Genomic DNA, 23,938 nt, shown 5'->3' on the forward strand with positions numbered 1-23,938 from the left:
ATGTCAGAATAATTGTTGACTCTTATTCTGATTCAACAGGTTCGCGACTCAAAACGTGGATCGCCCCTTACCTGACAGCATCACGGAGTGGGGAGTTCTGGCTGTCAGTGCATCACCTCAAACAGGTGGGAGGAGGAGGGGTGTGGGAGCTAAGATGCCTTGTTGTACTGTGACACAAGTGGGAGAGAAGGGAAAGCTTTATGAGTTAACATTATCGTCATTATTTAGAACTGCAATACAATTTACTGATGATTTTTTTGTTTCTTTTAACATCTTTATTTAAATTGGATTAGTTAGACTTAGTTGTTTCGACAAATACACATAAACATTCAATAACTATGCATTAAAATAATAAATATTGAATCCACATTCCTTCTACTCTATTCTGAACCAGTTTTGAGCACTATCCATTAATTCAAACAATATAATTATCATAATGTTAGTATTATCTTTTAAAATATGATTTATATTTCTTTATTGTTTAATGAGTAAGCATAAAGTAAGCACTGGCACCAATGATAGAAAATTACAGTATTACTCATTGACTCTAAAGTGGATAAAAGTTGATGGTTTAAATCTTGAAAAAACATTTTCTCGACTTCCCGCCCACATACAGGCGATCCCTCACTAACTTCTGAATGTCTGCAGGTTTCTGTGTTGCCGAGCCTTACAATGTCAGAGCATGGAAGCGTTTCTTCGTGGACCTGAGGCTGCCGTATTCAGTGGCAAGGAATGAACAGGTCGTGATTAAAGCAGTTGTCCATAACTACGGCTATGACGACCTGCATGTAAGAAAATCACCTTCATCACCTGACTTTCTCTTTGTTCAGCCTGGGCAAATAAAGCATTTCTACAGGATTTGTGTCACTGCTGACGTAGTGTGATTGGTTTCTGCTCAGGTGAGGGTGGTGCTGATGAAGACAGATAACATGTGCAGCGTCGCCTTCAAGGACAGACACACACAGGACATTTTGGTGCCGGCCGGCTCTTCTATTGCGGTGCCTTACACCATCGTACCACTGGTGGTGGGCAAGCTTCCTCTGGAGGTGATGGTGGCAGACAGGGACATGATGGGAACAGACCGCATCCAGAAATTGCTACGTGTGGTGGTGAGTTAGTTTTAAAGATGATGCAGCTCAGTTTTTCTCCTCCTTAGGGTAACCAAGGTACCTTTTAGGTGTCTGTAATTGTTCCATCAATAGTTGAAAGCTGCCTAGATAGTAGATTTGATAATCTGGAATATATCAGCTTTTTATAAATCCCAAGAACCTGTATTTTACCAAAATATCACAAATTTTAAATTTACCACAGAGGACTTTATAACCTGTACAGGGTACAACAGGACTTAATTTGGATTAACTCCCCCAAAATCCCTTATACTGGGGAAAAATGAAAGACATCTCAGAAACAACAACACAGGAGGGACATGACATGCATAAGATGTTGTGTGTACGGGATAGACCAAGTTAGGAAAAGTGCCCGACAAAATTATACATAAATTGATCATATATGTGAAGTAGGAATGTGCATGGGCCCATTTTTTCAGGGTCGACTAGTCGGTGGGAACAGACGACTAATCGAAAATAGGCATGCCAATGTTCACAGGAGCTACATAATGCATCAAAAATAACTTTCAATATTCATAACAAACAACAAGCTTTAACTGCACAGACAAGTATTTATTTAAAATGATAATCAGCCTTAATTTTTTTACAGAAACAAATTATTTCAATGAAAAAAAACGTCTTACAGACCCCTAAAAATATAAGAGCGCTGATTTTTTTTCTCCCCGTCATAAACAACGCTGAGCAGATCCTTTACAATCATGTTACCAATGAGTGACATAACGTTAGTTTTCTCTCTGAGACTTTTGTCACACTTTCGACTAGCTGTTACAAATGTTGACGGACTAGTTTGGTGATTACCGTCATGTCCGTCTCCCTCAGTAACCATCACAGCAGACAGCAGCGTTTTCACGAGTCAGCCGTTTTTCCATGCTGGACTTTTGTGTGGCTTCGTCTGCATCATGTTCCCTTCAGTCAGCTAACTAGCACTAACTTATGACTCATTCAAAGTGGCTGAGGGCAGCAGTAAAAATTCACTCCGTGTGAGACTCTACTCCAAATTAAGGTGCAGGTGGTTTAGACATCCCCCTAGTGGCTGAAAGTAAGAATTGCTTTGTAGTAGTTGTCAATGAACCCTTCATAGCAGACTGCACAGCTCAATTCTTGAGTAAGGTTTTTTAAATGAAAAAAACAAACAAAAAAAACGACTTTTAGTTTTGGATATCAAATACGTTTTTTTTTTTTGAAAGACCACCACCTAATGGTTTTAAGTTGTTATGTCCGGACTCATCCGAAGGTCGCCTTTATACCCTGCAAACGACTATTCGATTATTCGGTTTTAATGACACATCCCTAATGTGAAGAATATGATCGGGAAGCATTTCCCCGGTACTCCAAAACAAACTGCTTTAGAGTGTGCAAAAATGAAAATTATAAAATGTGTTCAAAAGTTTGTTTGTTTGTTTTTACAAACATCTGATATAATCACAAAATCTTTGATCCAAACAGTTGGACGGAGTGCAGAAAATTAAAGTTTGGAGTGTGGTGTTGAACCCATCTGCTCAAGGAGGTGAGGAGACTGCAGCGATGCATAATTTACCTTTCGCATGAATTTACAAGAGAAAAGATACATTTCTGTAATGCATACTTTTAATGTTTCCATTTTTGTACAATTTACATTTAATCAAATTGGTCGATGACGGCTCAGATGCTTGTGTGTATAGATTTGGGTAGATTTTTGGGGGGGTTGAATGAGATATTCATGAAGCTTAATTTTTTCTTCTGTTTCTGTCCAATACAGGAACACAATCAGTTCGTGTGGGCAAGATCGAACTGGAGTCAGTTGTGCCAAACTCTGTGCCAGAGACATTCATCAATATCAGAGGTCAGTCACTACCAGAGCAGCGTTATGGTTTAAAAATGAACCTAGGTAGACTAACAGACTGATTTTTCTTGTTTCCTCTCCAGGGAACGTGTTGGCAGACAGCATTGAGAACTCTATCAGTGAGGACTCTTTGGCGTCTCTGATCAGGATGCCCGGTGGCTGTGTGGAGCAGAACTTGGCTAGCATCACTCTGCCGCTCATTGCCACCCTCTACCTGGAGCGAACCAACAACTGGGAGAGTGTTGGGGTGCAGCGCAGGGGCGAGGCTCTTGGATACATTAAGAAAGGTGAGAGAGAGGAAGAGGGAAGGATGGATTGATGGATAGAGAATATTCAACAACAAAAAAGACTTATTGATGGTTTGTCTAAATTAGTGGATTCAAAGAAAGATTAACAGAATGGGCTGTTGTATATATACTATATGGATGGATGGGTAACAGTGAAATAAACGTAGTGTAGTAAAAACTATATTTCCCTGTAGAGTCGACAAACAAAGTATCATAAAATGGAAATTCTCAAATATGTTTTCTTAAAATTGCACTTAGGTAAAATACTTGAGTAAATGTATGCAGTTTCTTTCCACCACTGAAGATGAATAAATTACCAGTTGGATGGATAAACAGTGAGAATGGATGAATGGCTTAGTAGACAATTAGTGGATGCCTTGTTGGTTAACTATGATGATGAATGGATGGATAATGTTTTTACTCCCCAATGAGATGAAAAACACAGATCCCATCTTTAAATTAATTTGTGATGTGTTTTTCAGGCTACGAGAACCAGTTGGCATACAGAAAGAGCGATGGCTCCTACCCCCCCTACAGGCGGGAAGGTGCAAGCACATGGTATTGTCAAAACATAACTTTTTACATATTGAAATAATCCACATGTCTTTATTTGATTATAAGCCTTTTTTCAGTGGCACCAAGCGTTTACAAGACACTCAGTGTTTATCAGTATGGCACGTTTATGTAATAGGTCTCGAAATATTCTTTATTGAATCTGTCTCTATTAATCTATTGACAGATTTCCAAAAAAAATGTGGTAGAAAGATATGTTACAGTTATTTAAGTTTTGCTGTTTTTCTGGGAATTCACAGCATCTGTTTGGGATTACATGTATGAGGTATTAAGATACTTGATTTAAGGGGAGCCAATATGATATTTAAGGGTATTTTTTCCTTTTTTAGTTGAGCAATTTAAAAGTTTTGGTAATCCGAATGTAGTGATGCAACTAATGATTATTTTCATCATTGATTAATGAAAACAATTTTTTCTATTCATGAATATAATTATTCAATTATTTTAAGTTCAATATCTAAAGATCTCAATTAACGATAACATAAGAGACAGAAAAGCAGTTAATCCCCCCAAATAATAATACTTTTGGTAATGTCATATTTACCGGGGAAAGTTTAGAATATTTTGACATCAGTATGTAGTTTGTTGTTTTATGATCTGTTAGATGATGTGTTTTTAAAAGTGACCAGCTGTAGGCTAATCACAGTCTAAATTTAATGTCAGGATCACAGCGTACGTGGTGAAGGTTTTCTCCATGGCTCACTCCATCATCGGCATCGACGAGCAGCAAGTGTGTGACCCTCTGCTCTACCTGGTGAAGAACAAAGCCAGAATGCAAAGGGGAGACTTTGTAGAGGACAACCCGGTTTACACCACGACCATGACTGTGAGACACTGATCGACACACACCTAAAAACACTGCTGATAACTGAATGAAGCTGTTTCCTCACTTTCATTTTAATAATATAACAGTCTCCTTTAAATAAACAATCAAACATGCACTATCCCTTAATATTAATAGTATCCTGGAAAACATTGTTAAAGGACAAGTACATTATGAAAATTAATTATAATAATTAGCTCCCTATAAATAATCACAAGAAAATTATATAAGGAGCTCTTATTTTTGGATTTTTTTTTTTTTTGCATGGGCAGTTTTGTCCTGTTTTTCTGAGAGTAATTGACCTACAGATTGATAGCAGGAATGTTTAAAAAGAAACTAAAACTTGTCAGTAATCATAACTATACTCTCTAATCAAAGAATCAGGTCTCCTTTCTTTGCATCAAACAATACAAACAATTTAATTCAGTAGACCAGAATCTACACAGGACAGGTGTCTTGAGTCCATTTTGGAGAGGCATTACAAGAAACTTAAGACATAATATAATAAATAATAACAACTGATATGCAGAAATTGAGCTGAAGTGGATGGTGCTGTTTGGTGCTGTTTTTTTAATTACATTTTTGGGTGGTCTCTAGGGTGGTCTCCGTGGTGATGACCCTGAGGCGACCCTTACAGCCTTCGTCGTCATAGCGCTTGCTGAGGCAAAGCAGACAGGAGTCCGCTGCACTGGTGCAGAAGTGGAGGTAAAGAACACAGAAAAAGCATCTTGTAGTGTTGATCAAGCAGTTGACTTTTATCTATACTTAACAGTTGCCTGTATAGTACTTGTATATGTCCTGTCATTTTGAGTCATGATAGAGTGGTGCTTGAAACTATAATCTTCTGTATCTGTGTGCTTTAAGGCTGTTATAAGTAGGGCAGGCACATACCTGGCGAAAGTGCTGGCGAGGACGGGGAGGAGACCGTACACAGTGGCCATTGTCTCATATGCGATGACTCTGCTTAAAAAACCCTTCAGCCCACAGTCTTTACTCGGAGCTGCAGCTGCAGGTATTCTGCTCTGTTTCATTTGTACATAGTAGAGAATCTCACCTGCAAAGACATCAAGTGACTTATTGTCACTTTAAAAACTTCTGTTATCTGTATTTTGATTTGATTTTTTTCAGTTCTTTTGTCTCAGTTTATTGATTTATTTAGTCAAATATTATGCTTCATGGTGTGGCCTAAACTCTTTGCATATGCCCATGAATGGCTGCCTGTCCCATGGCCTTTATTACAAACGTTATTTGTTGCTAAGGTTTTTTAATTTGTTGCTTGTGTTGTCTACTGTCACATTTCACATTGGATTTCAGCTCAAACCTGCATGCATACATTTGAAAACTAGAAAAATAAGTGAAATCAGACTGCTGCAGTTTGTTTCATAGTTTGTTGAGGTGGCCTCCAGAGCTGGTGGAAATGTCCACAGTTTCAGTTTTTCAAGAGCTGGCCGATCACAATGGAGTGGATTCATCGGTCTTAAAGAGACAGGAGCTAAAACAGTGTGTTTCAGACAGAGGCTGAACTGAGGTGCAGCATACAGGGCCAGTGTGACTTAAATAAAGAATTAGAAGTGTAAATCATGCAAATATATTCTAGCACAGCCCCAGATTAATAATATAAAACTTGAAATGTGCATATGTCCCCTCTAGGTTAAAGTTAATATATCTTCTACATACCTATATACTTTACTGTGTCCCCAAATCTACACCATATATAGTTCCCGAATTGTAGAGTTCAAGTGTACTCAATGCTCTCATCCAGAGATAGTGCAATAGACAAGAATTTAACAAGCATACAGAACATAGGTAGTTAAATCACTGCATATTAAACATGCCCAAAATAAGCAAATTGTGTTGTTGTCGTTAAATTCAGCAGGATACTTTATTTTGATGTTTTTTAAATATTCATTTTAAGAGTAACACTGTCACCTCACATCCTAAAAGTCCTGGCTTTGCATCTTCATTCTTCAGTGTTCCTCCAGTCTTGAGTAATTACATTCAGTCAGAATAGATAGAGGAATGGTGAATGATTCTGTCTCTCTCCTCCAGGTGGCAGCCACTGGCCTGACAGGCAGAACTCCTTGTTCACCCTGGAGGGGACCGGCTATGCCCTGCTAGCATTGGTGAAGATGGGCCGCATGCAGGAAGCTGAAGTACCCTTCAGATGGCTGAACAGCCAGCGGAGGAGAGGAGGGGGCTTCGGTTCTACTCAGGTACCATCGGGAGTGGGGGGGTCTCATAGCTGAGCTGTAATTTTCAAATCCATCAGTGTCATACTCATTTTTCAAATTTCACTCACCCGCTTCAGACCCAAGTCTGTTTTAGACCATTTAGACCTTTTAAAGTGATGCTCCCTAACAGTTCTGTTGATATTGCAGTGAATAATATGAATAAAGTTCATCCTTGACCTTTGAGAGAAGAATATGTAATGAAATATTCTAAAAATCTTCTCTTTAACCCTTTCAAAGTGTCTGGTGTTTTATGTAATTCAGTGTATTATATACCTGAAAAATTAAGGCACATCATTGGGGAAAAAGCATGTTAATCCAAAATTGTCATTAAGCAGTTCTGTTCAGTGGTTTGCAGCTTGGCCTGAAATGACCAAACGCAACAAAAGATATTAAAGGGACAGTTACCTCAACACCAACTCTATGACAAAACCTCTAACAGTTGAAAAACTCTGCTTGAATGAACGATATGAACTCTGTTCTGGGTGTATCTTAGTGCGGTTTTGGTCACAACATAAACTTCGTGCTCAAATTGAAATTTCAGGCCACATGAGACGGACTCTGATCGTACTCGTGGCTGCACAGAGAGGCCAACAAAAACACTTCTCCATATTGTGGTTTGTCATTCTGTGTGTAGGGCTTGTGGTAAGGCAGCAGGGGGAGACATCACATAAGAGATGACTAACAGATTGGTTCATGAAAGGTCTAAATGATGTTTTGTGTATTGAGTCAGAGAGTGGGTTTTAAGGACTTTTGGGGGATGTTGCTTTATCTCAGCATCACTCACCAAAATATTTATAATCTTGGACAGTCTGGCAGATTGTGTCTAAGGAGGGTTAGTATATGTTGCAACTCAGGATGAAGTCACAAGCCGGACTGTCAATCACAGTGTCCCTTATTTATTTTATGACAACAACTCTAAACTGAATTTTCTTCTTCTCTTGGCACTTTTACAAATGGTCTCTTATTGCCTCAACAGCATCACCTGGTGGCAGAATTCACATAGCACTCAACTCATAAATGAACCAAATGCACTACAAATGAACTGAATTACACAAAAAATAAATTGACACAAAACGTTATCAAGTTTTGAAAATTGTGTCTTTTTCTTTCCTCCCCTTTTTCCTTGACTGTCTGCCCTCTCTCAGTCCACCATGGTGGTACTCCAAGCGCTGTCAGAGTACCTGATCAACAAACCTCCTCCCAATGACCTCAGTCTGGATGTGGACGTGAGAGTGAGAGGCCGCCAGGAAATCCGTTACAATTTCAACCCTGAGACCGCCTACGTTGCTCGCTCCTCCAGGGTGAGAAAGATTTATTCTCAGTCAGAGAATTTAGGCTGAAAATCACAGAGAGTATCATGAAGTTTACAAGTCTTGTGTGCAATTATCCTCACTTAAGGTTCTTAAACTCTATACAGTTCATACCTGACTTTCAATGTCAAACAAACTTATAAGAAGAAACAAAATCAATCAGTGTGGTTGTGTTCAGATATATTTTGCCAAAAAAAATCGTGCTTTTGTTCCATAGTTGCCTCCTAATCTTGACCTGAGCGTGGAGGCACGAGGGAACGGAGAGGGAATACTAGAGGTATAACTAACTCTATGGAGGAGTATTGGTATCACTGTCAGTTTCACGACTCACTGAAAAACAATTAATAGTAATTCTATTATTGTATGTCTTTCTCTGTTACTTTGCATTTGATCCAAGGTTGTGACCTATTACAACCAGCTGCATGATGTGGATGAGAAAATGCCCTGCGAGCACTTTGAGCTCAATGTCACAATCGAGGAATCCAGCGGTAACTCCAATTATAAATGTTTGCTAATGCTTGGCTCTCTATAGTTATTTTCTATCCTCTTCGTAAATCAGTTGAGTGAAGTCAGTACCTTAAAGAGATGAATTTTAAACCAGAAAAATGAATACAAGGGCATTTTAAGGTGCATTTTGAATCACGTGATAAGATAATGTTAAAATTAACAGGAGATAACCTAAAATAAAAGATAATGTATATATTCTTAACCATTCTACATTAAATAATCCCTTTTTTTGTCCCAAATCAGAGAAGATTCCAGCAGATATAGAAAAGTCCTACCAGATCACCATCAAAGTGAGGTGAGTTACTGTATTGCCCTCAAACTATATGTGAGATTTGTATAACTTTCATTAAAACTGATTTAAAATCAACACAGTGCCTGTTGATGACTGTTGTTTTTCTTCAACAGGTCTTTAGGACCAAGAGATGTCAGGATGGTGGTCCTGGATATCAGTCTGCCTACCGGCTTCACCCCTGAAAACTCAGACCTGGAGATGGTAACCCTAACCCTTACTCTAACCCACTAAAAAGTGTCAAAATGCAGAGACTTTAGGTAGTTAATTCAAAGAAAAATATCTTCTGGGTAGCAGTAGACCTCTATCAGCAAGTGTTTAGCAAAAAAGACACTCATGTCTCAGTTTGTATGTCTCAAGTATAGAAGTAAAAAAAAGACATTAACAGGAAAAAAGGGAGACTTTTCTTCTTTAAAAGTTGAAAGCTTACAGTACTGTGATAATAACCTGTGACAGATATATTATATGTCCAGGCCAGTACTGATAATTGATTATCTGTCTGTATATGTGTTCGTCCAGTTGTCCAACTCAGTGGACCGTTACATCAATCACTTCCAGATCGTTGATAACCTGAGTGACAGAGGCTCTCTGATCATCCACCTGTTCAAGGTAACAACAAGCACAATTTGCACAAATTCAACATCATTATTCAATGAAAACTGGTCAGTTTTTGCACCTTTTTATGTTGCATTTATTTATGTTGCTTATGTTGTGTTGGGTATTTACCAAAAGGAAGGTATACTGAATTATCTGCAATTGTCTTTCCTAAACAAAACCCAGAACAAGTGGTTTTTTCAACAGTTGTTTTCAGATTTTACTGGATACTGTTACACTATAACAAGACCCCATGTTTTTCTGAAAATCAGATTTTAGGAGCCCTGTCAGTATTTCTACTGGCTCTGTAATGTTTCTGTGTCTCCTGTTGATCCTCTCCTCCTCTCAGGTGTCTCATAAAGAGCCAGAGATCCTGATGTTCAGGCTTCAGCAGAGCTTCAAAGTCGGACTCCTCCAGCCTTCTTCAGTCACTGTCTATGAGTATTATAACCCAGGTAGGAGAACAGAACCAGACCGCCACGTTACAGAAGAGCTCAGGCTGGGATTGTTTCTACTAACCCTAACCCTAACCCTAACCCTTTTTTTCTGCAGTTTGAAAATAATTTTGATATAAAAACAAAATATTCATTGATATTAGTGAGTATGCTTCAGAAACACTTCACATAGTGTCACCATAAGACTACAAGAACTAGTGTGCTCCCTAAACATCCTAATAGACACTAGAAAGCCAATCTAAGATAAAAAAAAGTCCTGAACACAGACTAATAATTCAGAATGTGTCCTGTTTATTAGGTTTTTTTTAATTTGTAAGTTAAAAAAACAAAATATTGCACCTTTCAATGTTTTGGTATCATGTATCCATTCTCTGTCTTGTTCTGTCAGACCACCGCTGCAGTCGTACATACACTCCCACTGAGGATACAGAGGCGCTCACTCAGATCTGCTCTGCTAACGCCTGCCGCTGCGTACAAGGTAAAGTGCGCATGTGTCTGCAACACTCCATTAGTGAGCACGTGTTTGTGTGTTTATGGTACCCGTTATTTTCACTTTCTGTTTGCTCACAATCTCCAGGTGACTGCTGCATCTCCAAACGTGACAATGAAAACTTCCCCAACAAAGAAAGAGAAGTATTTGCCTGCAAGACGTTACACCACGGTACGATACACTTTCTCACTCTCACTACTTTAACACGCATGCGTACACACAGAAGAAACTTGGTCAGAGAAAGTCCATAGTCCATTTTAAATAGAAATTAAAAAATCATTAGGTAATTGCTGGTCAAAAGCTTTTACAATATTATGTAAAAATGTAAAAATATATATTATATTTAATGGAAAAACGGTAATGATGATGCCTTGAACATTTTGTTACAAGCAGAAAACTAATGAAAGTCTAAAAGTAGGTTTAAATGTCTTTAAAATTAGTATAGTGTATCAATAGATGACTGGACATTGTAAGTGTTTCTTTGAATCACAGGCAAATTCAATATTGGGCTGCACCCTCTATGCATAGTTTGGATTAAGTGTGGTGCCACAAATGAGCAGACAGATAAATAGATGGATAGATTCTTTATCATCCTTCAAGGAAACTGGTAACCACAATCCATACAGAGCCATGCATGAATACATAGATGTAGTACACATCCACAACAGAACTACATGAAAAACATTCACACTAAATACATCATCATTCATACACATGTATATCGCACATATACACAAATTACAGACATTGGTGTATTTTATTTAGCAATGCTATGACAGAGAGGACAAAACTCCTGTCATAATGCACCTGTTTCCAATGTTGTTTTTTCGTATTGGAGGTGATTAAAATAGTGCAGAAACAGGGGGAACAGTGGAGTCGAAGGGGTTGGATTATACTTTCTATGAGTCAGCAGCAGAGGGTGAGGCGCAACAGAAAGTGCTTTGAGTTTGTGGATGTCAGCAATGTGTTGTTCAGTATAGTATTAGTTTTTCTGCAGTTCTTGCCAGAATATACAGAATATATCCACAGATTTCATGGCATCATCACCACAGGCCTCATCACTAGTAGGCCAAAATGACAAGTTTGATTGTTTCTGTGCTTCAGTTTTCCAGGTGAAGGTGCTGAGCGTCAGCAAGAGTTATTATGACAAATATGAGATGGAGATCACAAAAGTTATCAAGCTGGGTGAGTCACTGCTTTGGCTGTCTGTCTCTCAGGTTCTTGCTTGTACACTGGCAAACACTCCTGGGCTTAATGATGCAGTTTTCATGTTACACACTTCAGTCATTTGTTAACATATTTTTAATTTTTGCTCATATTTTTTTTTTTTTTATGTGGTGCTCTCTTGTTCCTTTTCATTAAGTCAGATTTGGAAGCTGAAACATTCCCAGTATTTTTGTTCTGAAGCTGATTGATGCTTTGTTCTTATGTATAATATCATAGAGTATTTATAGGAAAATAGTTAGTCTTCCCTCCATAAAGGTAGGATGGAGAAGTCTTGCAACAGCATTAAGACAATCATCAGGGGCCAAAAACTCTCCACTGATATCTGGACTGATTACATTATTTTATGATGAAAAAAAGGAGTAATTTCAAACTACTATTGAATTAAAAAAGTTTATCAAATTGTCCCATTGATTGGTTTTATCATCATGTGTAAATTATTTTAAATTTCTATTGCTACCTTCCAGGTCTGGAGGCAGGAGTGGTAGCTGGTCAGAAGACTTTTTTTATGTCTCATGGAGGCTGCAGAGATGGGCTCAACCTGGAGGTGGATTCTCAGTACCTCATCATAGGCCCCAAAGATGACGCGTGGAACATTAATAGCGACACAAACAGGTGAGGAAAGCAATAAAAAATGATAAACTTGTTAGAAAAGATAATGTTATGAAAACAATAGCAGGGGATTTGGGCCAGTTTGGTTTACCTACTGTGTAACAGGCTCCTGTTGCAGGTTCTGACTATACACATGGGTGAGTTTTATGGAAATGATGGTTACATGGTCAAATGTGGAAAATATATCTTCTCAGGATGCCATGCAAATAAGCTACCAAAGTGTATGGTGACTGAATGGACCGAATGGTTTTTGTAGTATTGTCCCTCACAACCCTGCCCTTGCACTCAAATAGCCTCTGTTTGTGCTTAGTCTTCACATAATATGCAAAATTTGAAAGACAAGCATATTATCAATGGATGTATTCATGTGCTGCAAATATGACTTTATCAATTCAATTTGAAGGATGTAATAGCACCATTCAAATAAAATGAATACTTGAGGTCATTGACTTTGGTAGTCAATGTTGGCCAGTTATCCACTAGATTCCCGCTCCTGAGTCCAGATGAAGTACACCATTTTTTCCCCCTCCAGCACACTGACAGGGGGGCCCTATGCCATGCTGTTACTATTATACTGTATGCAGCTAATACAGTATAAATGCACTGTCATTTTATTCCAAAATTCATAAAGAGGCCCTGAAGGGGGGGAGTGAATGAACCCAGCTAAAGAGTACCCACTAAAGCAAACACACCTGCAAGGAAGCAGCAATCATTTCATTGGTCATTTCTACACCTAGCCTTTTGATTATTTGGGGAAGTTTGATAGGGTTGAGCAGAGATTTCACAAGTGCACGGAAGCAGACTGAGTGCAAAGAGAAGGGCTGAAGCTGGACAACAGGAAATCTGTGCAAGCAACAATAGGTGATGTGTAAGCATACAGTTTGAGCAGTTAAAAAAAAGCAAATCTAAGCACACGCAGAGGCTACTTAAGTGCAAAGGCAGGGATTTGAGGGACAATATTACAAAATCTGGGTGTGAAATCTATAAATTGTACTCTCAATTTGATACACCACACTCTTGAATTAAGATAGGAAAAAAGCTCCACACAAACCACAAATGAATTAACATTTTGATCGCAGTAGGATTTCATCAGGTCATTGAACTGCCAACAGGGTTTGCAACATTATCCATTTAAATACATTTGAGGTGTGGAGCCCATGTGCAGACAGGCACTTTTTTATTGATGCTGGTTTCCGATAGACTTGCACCTACGTGTGATGTGCTACGTGATTTTGGCTACATCAATAACAGGGTTGGTGAAAACTGACCTACAGAAGTACAAACTGTGACTTCTCCTTATCCGGAGAAGCAAACCCTTACTCTTACTTTGATACACTCTGATCTCTCTTAAAATGCAAGCTAAATGTATGTAAACTCCTCTCTCTTTTTGCTTTCTGTCTGTCAGATTCATCTACATGCTCGGGAAGGACACCTGGGTGGAGCGCTGGCCTTCGTCTGCAGAGTGCTCCAGCAATACCAGCCTGCAAGCGAAATGCACACACCTTAATGATGTAGCAGAAGAATTGTCTGTCAATGGCTGCAGGGTGTAGAGCTGTCTGAGAGATGACAAATAACTGTGTACACAAAGATTTATTGTTCATTATAACCCACTCTGTGCAATAAGGACACTGTATACAAATGTATTTGTGTTTTCACCGTGGAAAAGTGAACAGAAAGTGATAAAGCAGAAACGTGTTCCATTAGATTATTCTCTACTCTGATTATGTAACATAAGAATGAGGAAAAAGTAACTACCACTGGCAGGAACAATGCAAAACAAAATATCCAAATTTTCACAATGTGTAATAAGTCTAACATGAGCTATGACACATATGTGTCACTCTTGTTGCAGATCCTTTACATTATTTCACCTTTAAAGTTTGACAAATGTTGTTGAGGTTTACAGGTCAATGATTATTCTTTGTTGTTGTGGCAAAAAGCAACATGATGTTGATCTACAGGATAGTGAGTGACCCTGCAGTCTGAACTTACAAAAGCTAAGGAGGAAGTTGTCTTGAACTGCAACTTTCATTTGTGTTCAGGAGACCATAAGACCAGATCAGAGTCTTAAAATAAACCAGACTTCCTCTTCACATCGTTGATATGCATGACTAGCCCGCATTCCGGTAAAAGCAAAAAAAAAGTACATAAGAAAATGTTTGTTGTTGATTTACAAACTGTATATGAACGTTATACTGTGATATATATATATATATATATATATATATAATAGAGAATGAAAGACTAATTTTGTGGCCTGATTGTTCTAAACCTGCACTGTATTCTGTCCTCTTTTTTTCTTCTTCTTGTAAACAACAATGGGCGGGCCAGTATCTAAAAGAATATCCTGTCAGGCCCTCTCTCAGTGGTGCCTGACAATTATGTGACAGATAATACACTAAGACATTGAACATTACCTTTACAATATGATTTAAAAGATGTATTGCGTTAATAAGAACAGCAAAAAGCCTCATGTTGCTTTTAAAATAAATAATTGCTAGTAGTAGTAACTTATTTTAGACTTTACACTTTAGGGTTTATTGTGCATAGTACAAGTCATTTTGATAGTGGAAGAGGGAAATCAAAATTTAGTCCGTAACCAATCACAAAAATACTATTAACATCAGTAATGGAAGATATTAAAACAATTGTTGGCAAGGTTCAGTGATCTCTAAGCCACTGCTTTGAGGTTGCTAGGAAACCAGCCATGGCTGATAAGTCACTGCACCTGGCCAGGAAATAGTCTGGCACATAGATTTACTGTAAGGCCCTCTGAAAACCACAACTTCTCATTTTTACACTTCTGTTCTTGTAAGATAATTAAAAGGAAGTTTTATATACTTGTGACCTCTCATCACAGGTTATGTGGATTGGTATGGACATGAAAGCTTCTGACCTGTGTTTGAAACCACTTTGATGTTTCTAAAAACATGTTTTTCATACATATTGCTAACATATAATACATGACTCTGTATACACAAATGTATATGAAATATTATCCAACACCTATTCATTAGGCCTAACAACAGAAGTATATATACTCTCTTATAAATACATTTTCTTTCAAATAAAACAATAAAGAATGATACAAAAATAAACAAATTGTGTAAAAAAAAAAAATACAATTAGGTAAGAAAATAATAATAATATTAAAAATGATGATGATGTTTATAAAAAAGTTTAAAAAATTGTTATAGTGATGTAGACATACTGGGAAATAAAAGCAATTGTGAATATGAAACATAAAAAAATAGAGTGTGCAAAAAAGAATGTGAAAAGTATGAAGTGACATAGTGTATAAATAGAAAAGAGACAAGAATTACAGATCATGGAAATGGTCATCTACATTTAAATTTCAAATATTGAATTTGCATTTTACAATTTTACCACTTAGCGTATGATGCAGTAGTGCAGAGATAAAGCTGAAGCTGCATGTTGGTGTGTCTACATTGAATCTATGTTAAATGTAATCTGTGAGTCTTCAACCACTATAAGCTTGCCTCATGTTTTTTAAGTCGAGCACGATAAAGGCAGCATGACAATATGCTTACAATGCTAACATTTCAACACCGAACTCCACAGGAAAAAAAAGCAAAATGATGATTTGTGATTGATCGCTTATTATATCCACATTTACCTACAAAATAGGTGCTGAATTCAAAGTCATATTTCATCGATGGGCCAGGAATCCATTGATATTCATACCAAATGTAATGGTAATCCATCCATAACACATCCAACAGTTGTCAAGACATGTCACTAAGAAACAAAATTGTCAACTTGCTGGTGTCACAAGAGTTAAAGTCAGGAGATCACCAAAGTTAGGAGGATTTATCCTGTGGGAACCATCAATTGCCGTTCCAACAGACCAACCAATTGACCAACTGACTGACATTGCCATCTCCACAAAATAAATGATTAACTGCTTTTAAAAATAAAAAAAAGGCAGACCAGAGATTCCTATTGTATTCATCTGGTTTTGTTGACTGTGCTGTACAATGCAGCTGGGTCCTCCTCTGTTTCCTGATCGCTGGTTCTGAGAATGAATTAAACAAAAAAATCAAATGATCCTGAAGATAAAATATAAACTAATAGTGATAGTAAGAATGAAAACAAAAACAAGTAAATGCAGGAAAATGATAAAATAGGAAACTAAACTAAACTGTGTGAAGAGCTTCTCACCTCGGCACACTGGTAAATTTGACAGCAGCGTACTCAACAGCCTCTTCTTCTACTTCATGTCTGTGAAGTCGAGCTGGTCCGACATTGGAGTAAATAGCATCTGCTTGATTATTGGAGAACTTGACACTGGCATAGTAAATGTCATCCTGGTCCTCCGGCTGCCCCTGAGTGGGAAGACACTGTAAATACAAATGTACTTTGATATGTGTTTTGAAGTTTAGCTTCGGTAGAACATTTATTGCAAAACGTCTTGGTTTATTGACCAATCCATTTTTCTCGATTTGTTTCTTGTCCCTGTTGTGGTCGTAGCAGGCTAACCAAGGTCTATCCTCCAACTATTCCTTGTGGATCTTAAGGCATTTTATTGATGAGGTACATTATCTGAACCAGCATATTCTGGGTCATCTATAAAGCCACCTTCCACTTGTGTATGGAAAACATCTACAGGGACATCTTGGCATGATGCCCAATTCACTAAAGGTAATTTTGCGGGACAATAGTGGTTTCACTCTTAACGCCTTTCAAATATCAGGGCTAACTCAGCCTTTACTTAAGGGCATTCAGAGGACCTCTGGGTGACCAAATCCAAATAGGTGTCACTCGAATACTTCAAGAAAGCTGGATACTATGAATGTTCAGTGGGTAAATTTTGAGTATCCCTACACATGCCCAAAAGCCTTTCACCCCAGACAGCTGCAGAAAAGGAGATAGTCGAGCCATGATTCATGAGTCTGGATCATAGACTGTATATAAAAAATGGACGTAACATCCGTGACGTCACCCATTGGTTTGTGGACTGCTGCTCAGAGGCCAATAGTATCGGATCTGGGCAGCGCCATCTTGAAAATTTCAGGTGCATGCCAGGAAAAATAAAAAAACGGATTCTACTTATATGGTCATCAGAAGGGGCATGAGGCGCCCTCCTGAACCTGTGAACCAATCAACCTGTCAATCACGACGTAGCCACGCCCTAATGCATACCCTGCTTTATCGTCAAATATAAAACCAGGGAGGCCAAAATTTCACAAATGAACATCACACTGCATTGAAGAAGGGTTTAAACTAGCCATTGAGATCATAAACACATTTTGAAAACGTTTACTGAGGTTAGAAATCAAGTGAGAAGTTGGTGAATTCTCCATTGACTTGTATAGAGACAGAAGTCCTTTTGACACCAAAACGGTCGCCCCCTGGTGGCCTTTTGATAGAATGCAGTTTTAAGTTACTTCCTCATTTCAGAGGACCGGAACTCCCCGCCTGGTCTGGATACAGAGCTAGTGTTGTACGTAGAGCTCAAGTCTATCTAGCATCTAGCTGGTATCTCTTAACTTCCCACACTGGTTCTAGCTCTAGTGGAAAGGCCTAAGCAAGAGGACCTCAAGTAATCAACCAGATCAAACAGATCAGGGCAGGTAAAGAAACATAAAAGCAAGTCCTTCTTAATTTGAGTGAGTTTTCATGTTGCACAGATTGAAATAATCGAGGAACCAAAGAAGAGTTTCACTTCATTTTTCATAGATTTGTTTAACTCTCTTTACTCACCTCGTTTCTGTTCCCAACTATCTTTCCAGGCTCTGATGATTGCTTGAAGGGCCACTTTTTACTGGTTAGGGGAATTAATTAAAAACAAATTATTTCATCATTCAGCTACCAAACTGTAATTAATAAGCAACACTTTAGTAAAACAAGTCTACTTACATTATAAATAGGAAGACAACGAATAGTATAATGGCCAGAAGAACTGCAGTGGTTGTTCCAGTGACAATTGCTTTCCATGCTCCTGGGTAATGGTGATAAAATACAACACTGATACACCAAAAAAAAACATAAGAGACAATGGCATTTCTATGTGGGATCCCCAAGCTCTGGGAGATTTAACCCTTTCAGTACACCCAGGGTCTACTCCATGGCAGATGTGCAACAACTGGTAGCATTTCCACTAAATGCCTTTGTTTGTTTGGCTCATAGGAACATTGTACATCAAGTTAACTGGAATTATGCGGAAACACGAGGACATCACTACACAAAATCTTACAGGGTGAAAGCAGTCAGACAATCAAATAGCTATGAGCATGCAAACACATTTTGAGGTTTAAAAGTAAGCATACAAAACTTCTCATTAGTGTGTGCACTCAACTAGAGCAAGTAGCTAAACGTGAAACCAGGAAGTCTGTCTGAAAACTGCATGTCTATAAATTACAGTGTGAGAAAGCATTGCACAGTTAGCTTGTTTTCTCTTGGAAATAAGTTGCCCTATTTCTGTTGTTTTAGTTCTCTTACCATGTTCTGAAATCTCATCAATTAAAGATGACAATATGGTTTTTTTTCATAATGATTTATGTCCTCAATTCCAAGTGTGAGCCACAGTGTCAGTCAATGCAAATAACCTCTAGTGCAGACTACCATTCACTTCCTCAAACTAGCTGCTAAACTGAAGAGTTTTGACATGGGTGGATAAACTTGCAACGGGCATTGTTAAATTGCCAACCAAAATCCCAGCACCTACTTTACGTCATGTGGTGGACCTCTGATGTATACATTTGTGAATGAATTGAAGATGTACCTGCTGCAACAGCCAAATGTAAGGTGGAGTACTGACGTCCTCTTTTGTTCTGGGCTTCACAGTAATAATTCCCACTGTGTTCAAGTCTGACATCAGTGATGGTGAAGATCTGTCCTGATGCTTTTGGTGAGTCTTCATTCTCCTTGTACCAGGTGTAATTAGCTGCTGGGTTAGCATCACTGCTACAGGTCAGGTTCACTGAAGTGCCCTCCACTATCTCAGCAGAGGGACTCACTGACACAGAGGGAAGCTTTGGAGCATCTGGGGGTCAATATGTATAAAGATAAAATAAATCCATATTTTTATCAAATTGACTTTTATGTGTAAAAAATTCAGCTTGGGGTGTTGGACCAAAGAAAAAGAGCCCATACTAGAATCTGCCTTTGAGTATTTCTATTGTATAACATGATGTTTCTATCAGCCTAACTCAGATGGCAGATAAATCATAACATACTGTTATATCCCTCATCAGAGATTTGATTTGTTTTGTACTTACACCAGACATCAATGAATAGAGATGTAGAGTTGATCTGTCCATACTGATTCTCAGACTTGCAGTAATAGATCCCGCTGTCTTTAGAGCTGACTGAAAATAAATTGTATTTTCCTCCTGGTCCTGAAGGCAGCTTTTGGTTCTCCTTGTACCAGGTGTAACTAGCTGCTGGGTTAGCATCACTGCTACAGCTCAGAGTCACTGAACTGCCCTCCACTATCTCAGCAGAGGGACTCACTGACACAGAGGGAAGCTTTGGAGCATCTGGAAGGTAATATGTATAGAGACAAAAGTAATCAGTATTTTCCCTCAGGTTCATTTCTACACATGCAAAAACTAGGACATGAGCAGCAGGAGGGACTAAAGAATGAAAAAAGCAACAACAGTTTTTTATTATTTTACTTTTAAGTGGGGTGGCGTGAACTAATTCATATCATGCAGCCATGCTAGAATCTACCTTTCAGTCTTCCTCCTTTTAGTACATTGTGTTTCTTCCACCAGTCTAAACTCAGATGCAGATAAATCAAAATGTACTGTTCAACCCCTCTTTGTGTGTCAGATATTTTATTTATTTTGTACTTACAGCGGACATCAATGAAATGAGATGAAGAGTTGATCTGGCCATAATCATTCTTAGACTTGCAGTGGTAGAACCCTCTGTCTTTATAGCTAATGGAAGTGAAATAATAAATTCCTTCTGGTCCTTGTTGCAGTATTTGGTTCTCCTTGTACCAGGTGTAACTAGCTGCTGGGTTAGCATCACTGCTACAGGTCAGAGTCACTGAACTGCCCTCCACTATCTCAGCAGAGGTACTTGCTGAAACAGAGGGAAGCTTTGGAGCATCTGGAGGGTAATATGTATAGAGACAAAAGTAATCAGTATTTTCCCTCAGGTTCATCTTTACACATGCGAAAAATAGGACATTAGCATCATGAGGGTCCCACTGACACACAAAAGGTCTTTGGAGCATTTATAAAAGATGTAATAACACATATTTATTTAAGGTGATGATTACATCTGGAAATTTGAAGGTGGTCTGGTGAATGGATGAATAGTGTATATTGTAATCATGTTTTGCTGTCTCTGATGTCTCTGCATGGTTTGTGAACTGTCTTTTAAGTGCATATTTTGTTGCTATTGTCTTTGTGGCATCTTCTTATTTTCTGCCTCTAACTTTTAGCCATCACATCATTGGTTTCAGAACATTTCCCTGTGGGACTAGAGCTGAGAATGAGCAATCTAGCCATTACAAAAATGTTGATTCATGTGTGCTGTTCTTATAAATAACTGAAATGTATATAAGTCTGAATTGAAGTGAACATAACTGTTAAATTTACTTTTACAGCAAATTGAACCTGAAAAAACATGCATGATCTGCTAAAAGAGTTTTGGTCAAAAATAAAGTGCAAAGTTGTCAATTTTAAACAGTTTTTGGCTTAAAAAAACAAACTGTTTCACTCACATTTCACATCAATAATGTATTCAGATGTCCTCTTCCCCAGCTGGTTCTCAGCTGTACAGTTATACTCTCCAGAGTCATAGGACTGGATGGAGCTGAAGACAAGCTGTCGACCTTGTGTCATCACTTTAGAAACTGTACTCTTGTACCAGGTGTAATTAGCTGCTGGGTTAGCATCACTGCTACAGGTCAGAGTCACTGAACTGCCCTCCACTATCTCAGCAGAGGGACTCACTGACACAGAGGGAAGCTTTGGGGCATCTGTAAGACATTATATGAACACATATTAACTTGAAGATAAGACCTGTTTCATTTTCTGATCATTTATACTCTAAAGACAATAATGGATGCAGGAATAAATAAAATAAAGAAGAATTAATTTTCAGTTTGACTTTTGACAATTAATGTTATTGGCCCTATAGATTCAGATATTGTAGGTCTACCTTCCTCGCTGTTCACTCACATTTTTTGTTTCTTTCTATAAATCCTGCTGTGACATCACTTTGCTTGTATTGTGTGTCCTTTACTTAACTACACTTACACACCTTAGCAAAAGCTAGCATATTATTAAAATAAAGAAAAAACATCACATTGTGGTCTGAGTAAAATAGTTATGTTGATAAAAGTACAAGAATAAATGAAATTGTGTAAGAGTTAAAACTGGGCCTGACTTCTTGTAAACTATTTGGGTCAAAGTGTTCACTTGATGCGTTAATGAAGAGAAGAGAAAACTCACACACTGAAGGAGAGCGGGAAGAATCGTATCCTGATAGAGCACAAGAGTAGTAGTCATCAGGATTAATTTGGTCCGGATAAAAGTAAGCTGTCCTCTCCTCAGTTGGTGTGCCATTCTTGTACCAGATGTAAGAAGGTTGAACACGCAGCCGACAATTGCTGTGACATGTCAGCTTTGTCCTGGTGGGTGAAGATGGTCTAACTTGCACTTGGACGCCTGGATCAACTAATAAATATAATTTCAGAATTAGTTGTTAACACACAGTACAGACAATCAAATACTCACATGTTCACAGTAAACTAACTGATCACAACATCAAGAAATTAAACATTTATAGCAAATGGTTATGAAGTTAGATTTGGTGGAAAAGCTTTGCACATAATGAAGAGATTTGACAGATGGTGTTAGCATTAGCATGTAAGCAGAGTAATATAAAAAGTTTTAATGGACACACTCCTTTGGATATGATGACCGTTATTAGTCAGCTGGTAGCCAAGTAGCTGGTAAAGCTCTGTGCTCTGCTTGAACTAATGCTTTGCTCAATATCAAATAAAATGTTACCTGCAACAGTCAAAGTGACTCCAGGTTCACCAGTATATCTCCCTCTGTCTTGGTTTGTTATGAACCTGAACTTGTACACAGCTGAGTCGCTCTCTCTCAGGTCTGTGATTCTCAGAGTGCAGTCGTTCTTATTACAGTGATACTGCACACGACCTCTGTACTCTGAGTCTGTTTTCAGATCTACTGGTTCTTTATTAATAATCTTTTTTGTATACCAGAATGTTTTCTCAACATAATTTATCCAGGATGGGTATCTGTAGGTGCAGCTTATGTCCACTGTTGATCCTTTTAAGGCACAGATCTTAGTAGGAGTGTAAGTCACTCCCCAGTCATTCTGACCCTGTACCACTGTAACACAGAGCACATCAGAAACCACAATCAGATTCAAAACAACATCCAGGGAAAATACTTATTTTTACTTACATTAATGGAGGTGTTTCAGTTTGTAAACCTGTAAAGGAAACTAGGAAACAAGTCTACAAATATTTAGTTTGCTTTAGATCTGTTTTAAAGAAACAAAGGTGAATGTCTCATACAGTTGGTGTGGATTTGTATGCAAGCTAGAGACAAGATGGTGAAGCAGCAGGATCTGGTGTTATAAAATTACAATCAGTAAGTTAATGAGTTGGTTAGAACATAGAACCTGTTAAAGTTTCTAAGATAGATTCATGTTTGAACATTGCTTTGTCTCCCTCAGTAGTGTTTTGTACTTTATTTGTCACACATACAGTTATACAGTAATATATCTTAAGTATTAGGAGCAGTGAGCAGCCAATGTGCAGCCGCCAGGGACTAACTCCAGATCTATGCTTTCATCACAGGAGAATGAACCTATCATACATGTTTTCTGTAAACCCAAACAAGCACGGGGAGAACATGTAAACTCCACACAGTAAAGCCCTGCCCCAGCCGTGTATCACACACCCAAGACCTTCTTGCTGTGAAGCAACAGTGCTAATCACCAAGTCACAGTGTCTCCGTACCTACACAGTAAAACAGAGACAAGACGCAGTAGACTGTTTAGATTAACATAACGTGAAAGTAAACTCAATCATACTTAAGTTTCAATTACTGGCGCGCAGGTGGTCGATTGGTTTGCTGCATGTCACATCCCCCCTCTCTCCCGTGATTTCCTATCACTCTACTGCTAATAAAGGTGTCTAGCCAGAAAAAAATCTTAAAAATCATTTATTTAAGTCTTTGATTAACTTAAAAATAAGCCTGAAAAATATTTTATTTTATTTTAATCCAAAATGTGAGAAATGTGCAAATCAAAATGTGGGCAAGTTTACATAAATGTGTGTATTGGTCAACCAAAAAAAAAAAAAAAGTCCCAACCAATATGAAACCAAACCTATGCCCTGAACAAGCTACAATGTACCTGTAGTGTAAATGTAGATATACAGTACCTGACATAGAGAGAAGGAAGACAACAAATCCACTTGCTGCTGCTGTTGAACCCATAACTGCTTCTCTCATCTCTCTGACTTCAGAGACAGTAAAACATGTTTGTCCAAGAAGGAAAAAGGCAAGACTTCAATGTAGAAGGATGTTGTCTTCATAGGATCACGTCTCTCTGTGGTCTGCAGGCAGAAGACA

General features: G+C 38.2%; 2 protein-coding genes and 1 long non-coding RNA gene across 3 annotated transcripts in view; 1 reads left to right on the forward strand and 2 right to left on the reverse strand.

Annotated features, from left to right (window-relative positions):
* Window positions 1-15,446, forward strand: part of LOC133997216 (complement C3-like) — a 41,322-nt gene extending 25,876 nt beyond the window's left edge. Inside the window, exons 22-44 of the mRNA XM_062436790.1 lie at window positions 40-125; window positions 649-788; window positions 900-1,109; window positions 2,574-2,634; window positions 2,866-2,949; window positions 3,033-3,236; window positions 3,719-3,794; window positions 4,473-4,635; window positions 5,230-5,337; window positions 5,497-5,644; window positions 6,682-6,845; window positions 8,009-8,164; window positions 8,391-8,450; window positions 8,571-8,661; window positions 8,924-8,975; window positions 9,086-9,173; window positions 9,489-9,578; window positions 9,913-10,018; window positions 10,407-10,496; window positions 10,596-10,679; window positions 11,613-11,693; window positions 12,200-12,347; window positions 13,750-15,446. Coding sequence (XP_062292774.1) covers window positions 40-125; window positions 649-788; window positions 900-1,109; window positions 2,574-2,634; window positions 2,866-2,949; window positions 3,033-3,236; window positions 3,719-3,794; window positions 4,473-4,635; window positions 5,230-5,337; window positions 5,497-5,644; window positions 6,682-6,845; window positions 8,009-8,164; window positions 8,391-8,450; window positions 8,571-8,661; window positions 8,924-8,975; window positions 9,086-9,173; window positions 9,489-9,578; window positions 9,913-10,018; window positions 10,407-10,496; window positions 10,596-10,679; window positions 11,613-11,693; window positions 12,200-12,347; window positions 13,750-13,894 — 2,635 coding nt within the window. The 3' untranslated portion in view covers window positions 13,895-15,446. The remainder of the gene's footprint in view (window positions 1-39; window positions 126-648; window positions 789-899; window positions 1,110-2,573; window positions 2,635-2,865; window positions 2,950-3,032; window positions 3,237-3,718; window positions 3,795-4,472; window positions 4,636-5,229; window positions 5,338-5,496; window positions 5,645-6,681; window positions 6,846-8,008; window positions 8,165-8,390; window positions 8,451-8,570; window positions 8,662-8,923; window positions 8,976-9,085; window positions 9,174-9,488; window positions 9,579-9,912; window positions 10,019-10,406; window positions 10,497-10,595; window positions 10,680-11,612; window positions 11,694-12,199; window positions 12,348-13,749) is intronic.
* A 1,086-nt stretch (window positions 15,447-16,532) lies between these two features.
* On the reverse strand, window positions 16,533-18,326 carry LOC133997225 (uncharacterized). The gene is made up of 3 exons (XR_009927270.1): window positions 18,225-18,326; window positions 18,069-18,129; window positions 16,533-16,705 (listed from the first exon to the last, which is right to left on the reverse strand). It is a non-coding gene; the product is annotated as an uncharacterized LOC133997225 (long non-coding RNA).
* A 139-nt stretch (window positions 18,327-18,465) lies between these two features.
* Window positions 18,466-23,755, reverse strand: LOC133986740 (myelin-associated glycoprotein-like). Its single transcript, XM_062426338.1, has 8 exons — window positions 23,749-23,755; window positions 22,340-22,687; window positions 21,779-22,003; window positions 21,046-21,303; window positions 20,166-20,426; window positions 19,586-19,846; window positions 19,090-19,350; window positions 18,466-18,515 (listed from the first exon to the last, which is right to left on the reverse strand). Exons 1-8 carry the CDS (start codon window positions 23,753-23,755, stop codon window positions 18,466-18,468), a joined length of 1,671 nt encoding a protein of 556 aa, XP_062282322.1.
* Window positions 23,756-23,938: the final 183 nt, after the last annotated feature.

The sequence above is a fragment of the Scomber scombrus genome, chromosome 2 (assembly GCF_963691925.1).
Source record: "Scomber scombrus chromosome 2, fScoSco1.1, whole genome shotgun sequence".
Lineage (NCBI taxonomy): Eukaryota > Metazoa > Chordata > Actinopteri > Scombriformes > Scombridae > Scomber > Scomber scombrus.